Source organism: Fringilla coelebs, assembly GCF_963513975.1.
Source record: "Fringilla coelebs genome assembly, chromosome: 38".
Classification (NCBI taxonomy): domain Eukaryota; kingdom Metazoa; phylum Chordata; class Aves; order Passeriformes; family Fringillidae; genus Fringilla; species Fringilla coelebs.
Genome location: NC_140064.1, coordinates 636633 through 651315, shown reverse-complemented (window position 1 = coordinate 651315; position 14683 = coordinate 636633). Strand labels below are relative to the sequence as shown.

Here is a 14683-nt window from a genome sequence, read left to right as displayed (position 1 = left end):
CCCCTCCCCCCCTTCCCCTCCCCCTCCCGCCGGGACCCCCGGTGTTTGTGGGGGTGGGGGAGGGGCGGGTGCCCCCCTCCCCTCCCCCCCCCAGAAGCTATTTTGTACCTGAGATTAAATTAATGGCAAAGCCCGACGGCTCCGTGGGGGAGGGGCGGGAATTTGGGGAGGGGGGAGGGGTCCAGGAGAGTGGGGGGAGGGGCGCCGAGGGGTCAGGAGGTTCGGGGTGGGGGGGGGGGGCAGGAATTTGGGTGGGGGGCTCAGGAAATGGGGGAGGGGCAGGAATTTGGGTGGGGGGCTCAGGAAATGGGGGAGGGGCAGGAATTTGGGGGGAGGGGGATGGGGACACCCACGAGCGTCACACGGGGACAGCGTCACCAAGGGGGGGCTTTAATGGGGACCCCCAAACCCCCAGGGACATTTTGGGGGGGTGGTCCCAGGCACTGGGGGGGGTCTCAAAGTCTTGGGGGGGCCCCAAATGGATTTGAGGGGGCGGGGTCTGTCCCAGAACTTGGGGGTCCATCAGGTGTGGGGAGGGGTCCCATCTGGGGGTCCATCAGGGTTTTGGGGTCCATCCAGGGGTCCATCAGGTGGTTCTGGGGTCTCTCAGGCGGTTTTGGGGTCTCTCAGGTGGTTTTGGGGTTCATCAGTTGTTTTTGGGGTCTCTCAGGTGGTTTTGGGGTCCATCAGGTGGTTCTGGGGTCTCTCAGGCGTTTTTGGGGTCCCTCAGGCGTTTTTGGGGTCCATCCGGGGGTCCCTCAGGGGTAGGGGGGCTCCACCTCGATGGACACGATGTGGTGGCCGGGGACCATGGCCAGCCCCAGAACTCGGGGTTCACTGCCTGGGAACGCGTCTGGAGAGGGGAGAAAAGGGCTCAGAACCCCCCAAAAAACCCCAAACACCCCCTAAAAAAACCCAAAACCCCCCAAGCCCCCCCAGACCCGCAGCCTTCAGGAATTCCTGGTGGAATCCCAGGAGCTCAGGAACGCCAAAACCCCCCAGAACACCCCCAAAACTCCTCCAGGATGCCCCAAAACTGCCCCAGGACCCCCCAAACTCCCCCAAAACTGCCCCAGGACCCCCCAAACTCCCCCTAAACCCCCCCAAAACTGCCCCAGGACCCCCAGATCCCCCCAGACCTGCGCCCTTGACAAGCTCCTGTGCTGACCCCAGGATCACATTGCTCTGTGCACAGGAACGCTCCCACCCCCCTCAGACCCCCCAAACTGCCCCCAAACCCCAAAAAACTGCCCCAAGACCCCCAAAACTGCCCCAAGACCCCCAAAACTGCCCCAAGACCCCCAAAACTCTCTCAGGATCCCCCCCCAGACCCCCCAAACCTGCTGCCTTCAGGAGTTGCTCTGGCAGTCAGAGCTTGGGAACGCTCCCACCCCTCTCAGACCCCCAGAACACCCCAAAGCCCCCCCAAAACTCCCTCAGGACCCCCCAAAACTCCCCCCAGGACCCCCCCGGACCCGCAGCCTTGAGGAACTCCTGCACCGAGCCCAGGATCGCATTGCTCCCACAGTCAGAGCTTGGGAATGCTCCCACCCCCTCAGACCCCCAAAACTGCCCCCAGCCCCCCCAAAACTCCCCCAGGACCCCCCAAAACCTTCCCCAGGACCCCCCACAAGCCCCCTAAGCCCCCCAAAACCCGCAGCCTTGAGAAACTCCCGTGTCGAGCCCAGGATCACGTTGAGAGCTTGGGAACGCTCCCACCCCCTCAAACCCCCAGAACACCCCAAAACCCCCCCAGGACCCCCCAAATCTCCCCCCAGGACCCCCCCGAACCTGCGGCCTTGAGGAACTCCTGCGCCGAGCCCAGGATGACGTTGCTCTGGCGGTCGGTGCACAGGAACGCTCCCACCAGGGTCCGCCCGTCCGACATGCGGATGCGGAGGCTGCGGTTCAGCAGCGCCTCCAGCCGCTGCCGCCCCCGGGGGGGGCCCGCGACCCCCGGCCCGGCCTGCTGGGGAGGGGGGACAACGGCTGGGACCCCCCCCCATCCCCCGAGCCGCCGGCGTGGGGCTGGGAAGGACTGCGGGGACCCCGGCCCCAAAAAACCTTCCCAGCACCTATGGGAACCCCCCAAAACCTCCCCCAGCCCCAAACCTTCCCCAGCCCCTATGGCCCCCCCAATCTCCCCCAGCCCCAAAACCTCCCCCAGCCCTCAGAGCCCCCCCAATCTGCCCCAGCCCCAAAATCTCTCCCAGCCCCAATGGCCCCCCCAATCTCCCCCAGCCCCAAAATCTCCCCCAGCCCTCAGAGCCCCCCCAATCTCCCCCAGCCCCAAAACCTCCCCCAGCCCTCAGAGCCCCCCCAATCTCCCCCAGCCCCAAAACCTCCCCCAGCCCCTATGGCCCCCCCCCATCTCCCCCAGCCCTCAGAGCCCCCCCAATCTCCCCCAGCCCCAAAACCTCCTCCAGCCCCTATGGCCCCCCCAATCTCCCCCAGCCCCAAAATCTCCCCCAGCCCCTATGCCCCCCCCAATCTCCCCCATCCCTCAGAGCCCCCCCAATCTCCCCCAGCCCCAAAACCTCCCCCAGCCCCTATGGCCCCCCCCAGCCCTCTGAGGTTCCCCCATAAACCCCCAGACACCCCCACAACCCCCCCCGAACACCCTCCATACCCGCACAACCCCCCCGGTTCTCACAGCGCCCCCCCGACCCTACCGAGCCCCCTGTCCCACCCAGACCCCCCCCAGCTCCCCCAGCCCTCAGAGCCCCCCGAATCTCCCCTCAGGACCCTGCACCGCCCCCCACGGCCTCCAGATCCCCGCTCAGCTCCTCCTCCGGTCCCCCCAGGATCCACTGGGCAGCCGTGCCGCCCCCCGCCCTCCCAGCCCCCCCAAATTCCCCCCGATTCCCCTGCAGAGCCCCCCACTCACGGCCGGGCCGCCCCCCGCCTCCTCCGGCGGATCCGCCATGATGGCGCCGCTTCCCGGCAGCGCTGGCGCGGCCAAGGGGGCGGAGCTACGGACTACAACTCCCGGTGTGCACAGCGCGCCGCGCGGCAGCGAGAGTCGCTGCAGAGCCGTGACTACATCTCCCAGCATGCACCGCTCGGTAATAGAATAAAACCAAGGACTACGCTTCCCAGCTCGCCCCGCGGCGCGCAGGGCCGGGATTTCCGGCGGCGTTGCCATGGCCACGGGCGGCGCGGGCTCGGCGGCGGCCCCGGGCCCGGCCTGAGCGGCCCCGAGGTGCGGGGGGGCCCTGAGGGGCTGGGGGGGCCCTGAGGGGCTGGGGGGGCCCTGAGGGGCTGGGGGGGCTCAGGGGGGGCCGTGGGGAGCCGGGGATTCCCCTTTTTGGGGGGGGGGGGTCTCCCCTCCGTGACCCCCCCCAACCCAGGCGCGCCCCCTCCTCCTGCAGGCCGCGGGTAATGACGTCACCCCCAGAGGTGATGGGGGATCCTCGACCCCCCCCAAATTTGGGGCTAAGCCCCCCCCCCATTGGGGGTCACCAGGACCCCCCCCCCCAAGTTTTGGGGTCCCCCCTTGTCTGGGTGGGTCCCTCTGGCCCCAATTTTGGGGGCCAATTGTGACTTTTTGGAGCCCAAATAAATCGGATTTGGTCCAAAGAAGGCGCGGCGGAGCTTGGGGGAGGGGACACACTCGGGGACACCCTTTGGGGACACTCCCCTGGTGACAATGGGGGGTCCCCGCCCTGTGTCACCCACGGCTGCGGTGTCCTGTCCCCCCAGGGGTGGCTTTTGGTGTCCCCAGGGGTGTTTCCCAGGAGGTGACAGCCCATGGCACTGTCACCTGGGACACGGGAGCTGTCCCCAGCGCTGACCTGGCCTACCTGGGAGGGGTCACGGTGTCCCCACAGCTGTCCCTGTGTCACCTGTCCCTGTGTCTGTCTGTGTCACCTGTCCGTGCATCTGTCTGTGTCTGGCTGTCCTTGTCACCTGTCCACGTCACCTGTCTGTGTGTCCACCTGCCCATCTTATCTGTCCCCATCCCTGTCCCCATCTCCTGTCCCCTCTCCCTGTCCCCGATGTCCCCTGTCCCCAATGTCCCCCAACCTCGTCCCCATCTCTGGTCCCCTGTCCCAGTCCCTGTAGCCATTCCTGTCCCCAATGTCCCCCATCCCCTGTCCCTGTCCCCATCCCTGTCCCTGTCCCCATCCCCTGTCCCCATCCCCTGTCCCCCATCCCCATCCCCAATCCCCTCTCCCTGTCCCCAATGTCCCCCAACCTTGTCCCCATCCCTGTCCCCCAGTGTCCCCATCCCCTATCCCCAGTGTCCCCTCTCCCTGTCCCCAGTGTCCCCATCCCTGTCCCCTGTCCCCATCCCCTGTCCCCAGTGTCCCCATCCCGTCCCTGTCCCCATCCCCTGTCCCCAGTGTCCCCATCCCGTCCCTGTCTCCATCCCATGTCTCCAGTGTCCCCTCTCCTTGTCCCCGCTGTCCCTTCCTTGTCCCTGTCCCATCCCCTGTCCCCATCCCTGTCCCCTGTCCCCGTCCCCAGTGTCCCCTCTCCCTGTCCCCTCTCCCTGTCCCCACTGTCCCTTGTCCCTGTCCCCTGTCCCCGTCCCCAGTGTCCCCTCTCCCTGTCCCCACTCCCTGTCCCCTTGTCCCTGTCCCGCTCTCCCCGGCTGTCCCCGCTGTCCCCACGGCGCTGTTGTCACCGTCCCCATCGGGACACGGGCAGCGGTGGCACCGTCACCTCCTGACCTGGTGACACCGCGGTGACACCACGTGGGACGGTGCCACCCTCCCGGGGGTGTGACAGTGACCCGGGGATGGCCGGGTGACACCCCCGGTGACACCGGGGTGGCCTCGGGGCTCCGAGGAGCAGCAGAGGCACCAAACAGAGGGAAAATGGGCAAAAAGGAGCAAAACGCCCCAAAAGTGTCCCTGGGGGAGGGCTCGGGGTGACAAAAGCCACCAACAGCCCCCAAAAATGTCACCTCTGGGGTTTGGGGCTTCTGGGGGTGTCACACGAGGGTTTGGGGACAGTTTGGGGTTCTGGGGGTGTCACACGAGGCTTTGGGGACATTTTGGGGGATTTGGGGGTTCTGGGGGTGTCACACGAGGGTTTGGGGACATTTGGGGTTCTGGGGGTGTCACACGAGGGTTTGGGGACAATTTGGGGGGATTTTGGGGTTCTGGGGGTGTCACACGAGGCTTTGGGGACATTTTGGGGTTCTGGGGGTGTCACACGAGGCTTTGGGGACATTTTGGGGTTCTGGGGGTGTCACACGAGGGTTTGGGGACAATTTGGGGGGATTTGGGGGTTCTGGGGGTGTCACACCAGGTTTTGGGAGGAGAATTTGGGGTTCTTGTGGTGTCACACGAGGGTTTGGGGAGAATTTGTGAGGATTTGGGGTTCTCCTGGTGTCACACCAAGTTTTGGGTGGATTTTGGGTGGAATTTTGGGGTTCTTGTGGTGTCACACCAAGTTTTGGGTGGATTTTGGGTGGAATTTTGGGGTTCTCGTGGTGTCACACCAAATTTTGGGTGGATTTTGAGTGGAATTTTGGGGTTCTCGTGGTGTCACACCAAATTTTGGGTGGATTTTGTGAGGATTTGGGGTTCTCGTGGTGTCCCACGAGGTTCTGGGTGGAATTTTGGGGTTTCTCGTGGTGTCACACCAAGTTTTGGGTGGATTTTGGGTGGAATTTTGGGTTTCTCGTGGTGTCACACCAAGTTTTGGGTGGATTTTGAGTGGAATTTTGGGGTTCTAATGGCATCACACCAAGTTTTGGGGAGAATTTGGGTGGATTTGGGGTTCTCGTGGTGTCCCACCAAGTTTTGGGTGGATTTTGGGGGAATTTTGGGTTTCTCGTGGTGTCCCACCAAGTTTTGGGTGGATTTTGGGGTTCTCATGGTGTCACACCAAGTTTTGGGTGGATTTGGGGTGGAATTTTGGGGTTTCTCGTGGTGTCACACCAAGTTTTGGGTGGAATTTTTGAGGATTTGGGGTTCTCATGGCATCACACCAAGTTTTGGGTGGAGTTTGGGTGGAATTTTGGGTTTCTTTTGGTGTCACACCAAGTTTTGGGTGGAATTTTGGGGTTCTCGTGGTGTCACACCAAGTTTTGGGTGGAATTTGGGTGGAATTTTGGGGTTCTCGTGGTGTCCCACCAAGTTTTGGGTGGAATTTGGGTGGAATTTTGGGGTTCTCGTGGTGTCCCACCAAGTTTTGGGTGGATTTTGGGTGGAATTTTGGGGTTCTCGGGGTGTCCCACGAGGTTCTGAGTGGATTTTGGGGCCCCTGGGGGTTCCTGGTGCTGGGTAACAACAACCAGGAGCAACTTTTGGGTAAAAAAAACCCAAATAGGGTAAAAGCCCCAAACTTGGAGTGGTTTTTACCCCGTTTTGGGGTAAAATCAGCTGCTGGGGGGTTCCTCTGCTGCCCCAAGGGATCAAGCCCAGAGTTTTGGGGCAAAAAAGGCCCAAAAAAGGAAAGGGAAGAAAAAAAAAGGCAGCAAACCCCAGCAGTGGGGGAGGGGCAGGCACAGCCTGGGGGTTTTGGGGTGATTTTGGAGCATTTTGGGCAATTTAACCCCCTAAAAACCAACACTGAGAACAAATTCACCCAGTTCACCTCTGGGTTTTTTGGGGGTGAGGATTTGGGGGAACTTTTTTCTCCCCTTTTTAATATTTTCTTTCTCCTTTTTTAATTCCCCCCCTTCCCCTTTTTAAAATATTTTTTATTTTTCATCTTTTTTTCTCCCCTTTTCCTAATTTCTCCTTTTCTCAATCCTTTCCCCCCCTTCCTTTAACACTTTTCTTTTTAAAATTTTTTTCCATCTCTTTAACTTTTTCCAAATCTTTTCCATTTCTGATTCTTGCCCACTTTTTAAACATTTTCCCTTTTCTAAAGCATTTTTCCTATTTTTACTATTTTTCCCTCTTCTGAATCTTTTTTTCCATTTTTATCTCCCCCTTTAATACTTTTCCCCTTTTTTCAGGCTTTCCCCCCTTTTTTGATTCTTCTTTTCCTTTTTCAAATTTTGAATTTTTTTTTTTGTTTCTTACATTTTAATTTTCTTTCATTTCCCCCGTTTTTCCATCCTTTTTTCCTTTTATTCTTCCCCTTTTCCAAACTTTTTTCAATTAAAAATATTTTTCTCTTTCCATCCTTTTTTGTTCTTAAGGGTTTTTCCTTTTTAATATTTCTCCACTTTTCAATATTTTTATTAACTTTTATTCATTTTTGAATATTTTTCTCAATTTCAACATTTTAAAACTTTCATTCTTTTAAATATTTTTCCATTTTCACCCTTTTTTCCTATTTTTTTCCTTTTTCAATTTCTTCCCTTTATAATTTTTTCCTTTTTCATCTTTTTACCTTTTCCCATCCTTTAAAATTTTTTTCCAACATTTTCTCTTTTCTAACCATTTGTTCCTTTCTCAACATTTTTCTTTTTTCATTTTTTAAAATCCTTTTCCCTTTCTCAGTATTTTTTTATTCCTTTTCAAATTTCTTCCCTTTTCCAATCTTTTCCCCTCTTTTTAATCATTTTTTCCCTTTTCAGTTTTTCCCTTTTCAATCTTTTTTCCATTTTCCAATTTTTTTCCTTTTCCACGATTTTCCCCTTTTTAATCTCTTCCCCTTTTAAATTTTTTTCCTTTTCCAATTCCCCCCCTTTTTAATCTTTCCCCCTTTTCAATCTTTTTATTCCTTTTCAATCTTTTTATTCCTTTTCAATCTTTCTCAACCTTTTTTAATCCCACCTCCATCTTTCCAACCCCTTCCTCAATCTTTTTTTTTTTTTAATCCTTATAACCCCCCCCCTTTTTTTTTGTTCTTCCTCCCTGCAGCCTTAAAGAAACTCCAAAAAAAGAAAAAAAAAAAAAACCAAAAGGAAAAAAAAAACCCAACAACCCCAAAACCCAACCCACCAAACCACTCCCTTCCCAAGTATTTCAAAGTCGAGGAGGGAGGGAGAAAGAACAAAAAAAAATTAAAAAAATTTGCTTTTTAATTTTTTTTTTTTTTTACTGCGTGTTTAAAATCACCGAGGGAGGGGGGAGGAATGGGCGAAAAAAAAAGGGGGGGGGAAGGGTAAAAATCCTTTAAAAAAATAAAAAGGGAAGCGTGACGAGTATGGAACTAGTTAACCTTTAACAATTTATGCTGATGTCACACTGAGCATGAGTACTGATTAATCCCCCCCCGAAATATTTTTATGGGAGTGAGGAGGGGAGGGGAGGGAGGGGGGGGGGGGGAAGAATAAGGAGAAAGAGAAGAAAAAAAAAAAAAAAGGCAGAAAAAAAAAAAAAAAAAAGAAATAATTTACCGCAGCCATCTTTGTTTTATGCAGAAAAATCTCCGGCTTCGGGTCCCCCCCGGCTGGGGCCACACAAATATTTGTCCCTCGCCGAGCCGGGATCTGCGGGAGGGGGAGAAAAGCAAAAAAAAAAAAGAAAATATCATTAATGAGGCCCCAAAACTGAGCAAAAAGACCCTAAAATGAGCAGGATGAGGATTATTCGCCTGCTCGGGCTGTAGCGGCGAAGGCTGGGGGGGGCGGGGTGGGGGAAGCTTTGGGATTTATTATTTTTGAGGGGTTTCGTGCTTTTTGATTTTTTTGTGTTTTTTTTTTTGGGGGGGTGTTTTTAAGGATTTTTCGTGGGTTTTGTTTTTGATTTTTTTTTTTTTTTTTACATCGCGCGGGTGATTTTTAAGGGGTTTTTGGCGCTTTTTTTTTTAATGTTGGTTTTTAGCCTTTTTCAGCCCTTTTTATTTTTTGTTTATTTTTAATCTTTTTTTCCATTCCCTTCCCTTTTTAAATATTAATGTTTATTTTTGACTCTCCTCCTTTGCCATATCAATTTTAAACTTGATTCCTCCCCTTTTCTTCCCATTCCTTCCCCATTTTAAATTTTCATGTCGATTTTTACCCCTTTTTCCCTCTCCTTCCTCCCCTTTTCCATTTCACCACCCCATTTTTTCATTTCACCCTTCCTTTCCCCTCCAATTTAACTCCTTTTCAATCCCCCCCTTTATTTCCTTCATTCTCTCCCTCAGCGTTTCCCTTTCCTCCTTTTTTTGTTGTTTTTTTTTTAATATTAATTTTAATTTTTTTTTTCCTCTCCTTAATTCCCCTCCCCCTTTCGCGGGTTGGGTTTTGTCGCTTTTTTGTGTGTTTTTGAACCTTTTTTCGCCTCTTTTTCACCCTCCTTCCTCCCCTAAGGTGCGTGTGGGGCAACTTTAAAAAAAAACCCTCATTCGGCCATTTTGCGCTTTTTTTTCCCCTCAAGAAAGGGGGGGGGGGGGGCACCACCTCCCCATTTTCCCTCATTTTTAACCCCTCCCTCCTCCATATTTTTTTACGCCTTTCCCCCTTCCCCCCCCCCTTTACCGGGGTGTGTTTTTTATTATTATTATTTTTTTTTCTCCTCTTCTCTTTTTTTTTTTTTTTTTGTGTGTGTGAGTGTTGGGGGGGGGTTTATTTTAAAATTACACCCGGGGCGGCCATTTTCGCTGCCGGCGCCGTCCCGCCGCCCGCCGCCTCCCGCGCCCTGAGGCGATTTTAACCGATCCGGGCGTTTTTCAACCCATCGCCGCCGCCCCCCCCGCGCCCCCCGCGCGGCCCCGCCGGGCCCGGCCCGGGGGGGGTCGCCCCGTCCCGCCCCCTCCCCACTTTCCCCTCACGCCGAGCCCCCCCCACCCTCAGCGGCGGGGGCGGTTTGGGGCGGTGGGAGCGGCGCACGCCGAGGGTCCCCCCGGCCCCCCGCCCCTCACCCGGCCATGGCGTCCCCGCTGAGGGAGGACGATGAGGAGGAGGAGGAGATGGCGGTGTCCGAGGGGGACGAGGAGGACGACGACGAGGAGGACGACGAGGAAGAGGAGGAGGAAGACGCCGCCGCCGCCGCCGCTGCCGCGCTCTTGGCCGGGCACCGAGGGCCCCCCGACATCTTCGCCGGGCCGGCCCCGGCCCCGCTCCCGCCGCCGCCGCCGCCGCCCCCCGCGCCCGCCGCGCCCGGGCCGCCGGAGGCGCCCGCAGGTACCGCCGGGACCCCCCGAGTGACCGCCCCGAGCCCCTCAGAGCTTCCCGGAGGTACCGCCGGGACCCCCCGAGTGACCGCCCCGAGCCCCTCAGAGCTTCCCGGAGGTACCGCCGGGACCCCCCGAGTGACCGCCCCGAGCCCCTCAGAGCTTCCCGGAGGTACCGCCGGGACCCCCCGAGTGACCGCCCCGAGCCCCTCAGAGCTTCCCGGAGGTTCCGTCGGGACCCCCGGGTGACCCCCTCAGAGCTGCCCCCAGATTCCCTCAGAGCTCCCCGGAGGTACCGCTGAGACCCCCGAGTGTCCCCCATCCTCGATCCCCTCAGAGCTTTTTGCAGCTGCTGGGATCCCCCGAGCCCCTCAGGGCTTCCCGGAGGCACCGCTGAGACCCCCGAGTGCCCCCAGCCCCCGATTCCCTCAGAGATTCCCGGAGGTACCTCCGGGACCCCCCGAGTGACCCCCGAACCCCTCAGAGATTCCCGCAGTTACCGGGAACGCCGAGCCCCTCAGAGCTTCCCGGGGATACCGGGACCCCCCGAGCATCCCCCCGAGCTCATCGCCACTCGAGCCCCACAGCGCTTCCCGGGGCCGCCCCCCGAGCTCCCCCTTCCCGCTCCCTCAGAGGCGCCCGCAGGTACCGAGACCCCCCGATCCTCACCTGTCCCCTCAGATCTTCCCGCAGGTACCGAGCCCCGCTGCCCCCTCAGCTCTTCCCGGAGCTTCCCGCAAGTACCGAGACCCCCGATCTGCCCCCACTCACTCCCTCAGAGCTTCCCGGGGCTGCCCACAGCTACCGAGGCTCCCCGAGCCCCGCTGTCCCCTCAGAGCTTCCCGCCGATACCGGGACCCCCTGAGCCCCTTCTCCGGTCTCCTCAGCGCTTCCCGCTGATACCGGGACCCCCTGAGCCCCTTCTCCGGTCTCCTCAGCGCTTCCCGCTGATACCGGGACCCCCTGATCTCCACTGTCCCTTCAGCGCTTCCCGCCGGTACCGGAGACCCCCTGAGCCCCTTCTCCGGTCCCCTCAGCTCCTCCCGGAGCTTCCCGCAAGTACCGGGACCCCTAAGCCCCCTGATCTCTGCTGTCCCCTCAGCGCTTCCCGCCGGTACCGGAGACCCCCTCAGCCCCTCCTTCCCCCTCAGCGCTTCCCGCCGGTACCGGGACCCCACCCCGAGGCCTCCCGATGCCCTCAGCGCTTCCCGCCGGTACCGGAGACCCCCTGATCCCCTCTGTCCCCTCAGCGCTTCCCTCCCGCCGCACCGGGGGTGGGCTGTGAGGGAAGGGAGGTGTTTGTAAACAACCGCGAGTGTCACCGCGAGTGTCACCGTGCGGCCACCCGTGTGTGGGGACACCTCCCGCCGCACAACGGGCCTGAGGGGACGCGGTGCTGCCAGGAGCCCGGCCCTGGGGTGATGGGGGCCGGCAGTGCCCTGCCAGGACCCAAAGTGGGTGCAGACCCCATCATATGGGGTGATGGGGGCTGGCAGTGCCCTGCCAGGACCCAAAGTGGGTGCTGACCCCATCATGAGGGGTGACGGGGGCTGGATGTCCCCTGCCAGGACCCAAAGTGGGTGCTGACCCCATCATGAGGGGTGACGGGGGCTGGATGTCCCCTGCCAGGACCCAAAGTGGGTGCTGACCCTGTGATGGGGGCCGGCTGTGCCCTGCCAGGACCCAAAGTGGGTGCTGACCCCGTGATGGGGGCCGGCAGTGCCCTGCCAGGACCCACAGTGGGTGCTGACCCCGTGATGGGGGCTGGTGGTGCCCTGCCAGGACCCAAAGTGGGTGCTGACCCCATCATGTGGGGTGATGGGGACTGAATGTCCCCTGCCAGGACCTAAAGTGGGTGCAGACCCCTTGATGGGGGCTGGATGTCCCCTGCCAGGACCCAAAGTGGGTGCTGACCCCATCATGAGGGGTGATGGGGGCTGGATTCCCCTGCTAGGACCCAAAGTGGGTGCTGACCCCGTGATGGGGGCCGGCAGTGCCCTGCCAGGACCCAAAGTGGGTGTTGAACCCCACAGCGAGGATGACAGGGCCTGCTGTGTCCCTGCCAGGACCCAAAGTGGGCGCTGACCCCATCATGAGGGGTGATGGGCGCTGCTGTGTATCTGACAGGACCCAGAGTGGCTGTTTTGCCAGCGGTTGGGGGCTGTAGGTACCTGCCAGGACCCAGGTTGGCTGTTGCACCCCATGTTGAGGTGTTTGGGGGGTGTTTTGCCCTCTTTGAGGTGTCTGGTGGCTGTTTCTCCCCTTCCAGGACCTGAATAAGTTGTTTTACCCCATATTGAGGTGTTTAGGGGTTGTTTCTCCCCTTCCAGGACCCTGATCAGTTCTTTTACCCAATATTCAGGTGTCTGGGGGCTGTTTCTCCCCTTCCAGGACCCTGATCAGTTGTTTTACCCCATATTGAGGTGTTTAGGGGCTGTTTCTCCCCTTCCAGGACCCTGATCAGTTGTTTTACCCCATTTTGAGGTGTCTGGGGGCTGTTTCTCCCCTTCCAGGACCCTGACCTGTTTGTTTTACCCCATTTTGAAGTGTCTGGGGGCTGTTTCTCCCCTTCCAGGACCCCGACCCGTTTGTTTTACCCCGTTTTGAGGTGTTTGGGTGCCCATGGCCTCAGATGGCCTCAGGCGTCACCATTGTCCCCTCTGGGAGCCGCTTCCATGGGATTTTATTGTTTTATTGCATTTTATCACATTTTATCAGGATTTATTTTATTTACCAACCACCACCTCTGGGTGTTGGTGACTCAGCTGAGCCTTCACCCCAAATTCCAGCCCCAAGGGGGGGTTTGGTGCCTCCATCCCTTCACCTGAGAACTCCTCCTGTGGGTTATAAATGGGAAAAAAAGAGCATTTAGCACCAAAATTCCCATTTTTCACACGCTCATTCCCAGTGTGGGGGTTCAAACGCATTTACTGCTGGTTTTCCATCAAGTGGGGCACTAAAACTGACCATTTTTGTCTGAAATTAGGAGGGTTTTTTTCTCTTCTGAATTGAATTTCTTGGATTTTTTTCAAAGTAATGAGGGGAAAAGGCATCTCAAAGCCCAGAGGGGTGAGTTTGGTTAAAAAATCAGCTTTAAAGCGAAACTACTCGCTTTGAAAAGGCTCAGAAGTGGATAAATTCAGATTTTAGAAGCTTTATTTTTCCTAAAAAGGTCAGAAATTAGTAAATTTGGGGGTTACTTCCCCCTTTTCCCCAAAAAATTGGGTGACTCTGGGTCTGGAACCTTTTCCTTGGCCCTGAAATGCCCAAAATTTGGGAAATTTGCATTTTAGCCTCCTTTTTTTTTGCCCCCAAATGCTCAGAAATGGGTAAATGTGGATTTTGGAGCTCCCAAGAATGAGTAAATTCAGCTTTTAGAACAATTTGTGTTTCTGGAAAAGCTTAGAAATGGATCATTTTGGAATTCAAACTCCTGCTTTTCTCCAGAATTGTTCAAAAATGAGTAAATTTGGGAGTTTTCCCCCCCACAGTGCTCAAGAATTGCTACATCTGGATGACAGAGCTCACAAAAATGCTCAAAATGGGGTAAAATTGGATTTTAACCCCCTCCAAAACGCTCAGAAATGGGCACACTGATTTTAGAGCTCCCTCTTTTCCAGAAAAGCTCAGAAATGAATAAATTTGGATTTTAACCTTCCTTTTTTTTCCCCCAAACCCCTCAGAAATGGGCAAATCTCACCTTCTGCTGCTTCCCTGGCCTTTTCCTTTGGCTTTTTCTGCACTTTTGGGCCAATTCCTGAATTATTTTTCCTCAAATACCCAATGTGGGTCACACAGCCACCCCCAAACCATCCCTAAATTCACTTTTTTAAACTTCCTCCCCCCCTCCAACCACCCCAAATCCCCATTTTTACCGTTTTTCCTCCCCCAAACACCCCCAATCCCCATTTTTTATCCTTTTCCCTCTCAGAACATCCCCAGTCCCCTTTTTTTGCACTTTTTCCTCCCCCTAACCCCCCAAATCCCCATTTTTATCAACCTTTCTCCCCCTAGAGCAGAAGTTTTGCCCATTTTTAACCTTCCCCCCCCCACGGATCAGCAGCAGCCCGGCCTCTCTGCCCGGATTTGAGGTGAAATAACACTTTTTCCCCATTTTCCCAGCGGGAAACCAACTCCTCCCCCTCCTCCACAGCTGAAACTTGTTGGTTTGAGGGGTTTTTTTGTCCTTTTTTCCCGATTTTTGCCGTTTTCAGCCCATCCCAGCAGAGAACAATGGCGAGACCGCGGCAGCTCCGCAGCCGGGCTGGGGGGGAGCGCCCAAACCGACCGAATTTTCCCTTAAAAAACAATCCCTCCCCCAAAAAAATCAAACCTAAACTTGAGATTTTCCACACTTGGCACCAAGTTCCTGAGCAAAGGCCTGGCCGGCTGCTCCAGCGCCAGGAGCAGCAGGAAAACCGGGGGGAAACACCCCAAAAAACCCCAAAATCGGGGATTCCTGCAGCCCGGGGGAAGCGGCGCCTCACTCCCCGCTGTGCCTCTTCCCCCAGTTTTTCCCTTTTCCCCCCATTTTGGAGCTCCCCTCCCTCTTTCTTTGTTCCAACTCCTTCCTCCCCTTTGCCGGAATCACTCCCCCTTTTTTTTTTTTTTTTTTTGCTTTTTTTTTTTTTTTTTTTTTATTGTGGTTTTTGCTACATTTTTTCCATTTTTCCACCTATCCCCCCCCTCCTTTCACCGTTTCATTTGCAATTTCCACCATTTTCCCCTCATT

At 56.4% G+C, this 14683-nt stretch overlaps 2 protein-coding genes and 1 long non-coding RNA gene across 5 annotated transcripts in view; 2 read left to right on the top strand and 1 right to left on the bottom strand.

Moving 5' to 3' along the window:
* The first annotated feature begins 112 nt into the window (after positions 1-112).
* LOC311164827 lies at positions 113-801 on the top strand. Its single transcript, XR_014616890.1, has 3 exons — positions 113-610; positions 651-670; positions 731-801. It is a non-coding gene; the product is annotated as an uncharacterized lncRNA (long non-coding RNA).
* Positions 664-2964, bottom strand: NAA38 (N-alpha-acetyltransferase 38, NatC auxiliary subunit). Of its 2 annotated transcripts, none has more exons than XM_084224447.1 (3): positions 2888-2964; positions 1792-1966; positions 664-853 (listed from the first exon to the last, which is right to left on the bottom strand). In XM_084224447.1, exons 1-3 carry the CDS (start codon positions 2924-2926, stop codon positions 759-761), a joined length of 309 nt encoding a protein of 102 aa, XP_084080573.1. In that variant the 5' UTR covers positions 2927-2964; the 3' UTR covers positions 664-758. The 2 variants fall into 2 exon arrangements, with proteins under 2 accessions (XP_084080573.1, XP_084080572.1); XM_084224446.1 differs by having other exon boundaries at positions 1792-1969; positions 2888-2954.
* Positions 2965-8431: 5467 nt separating this feature from the next.
* Positions 8432-14683, top strand: part of CHD3 (chromodomain helicase DNA binding protein 3) — a 62430-nt gene continuing 56178 nt past the window's right edge. Inside the window, exon 1 of one of the 2 annotated variants that reach the window (XM_084224441.1) lies at positions 8432-9961. In XM_084224441.1, coding sequence (XP_084080567.1) covers positions 9706-9961 — 256 coding nt within the window. In that variant the 5' untranslated portion in view covers positions 8432-9705. The remainder of the gene's footprint in view (positions 9962-14683) is intronic. The other variant, XM_084224442.1, reaches the window with a different exon arrangement.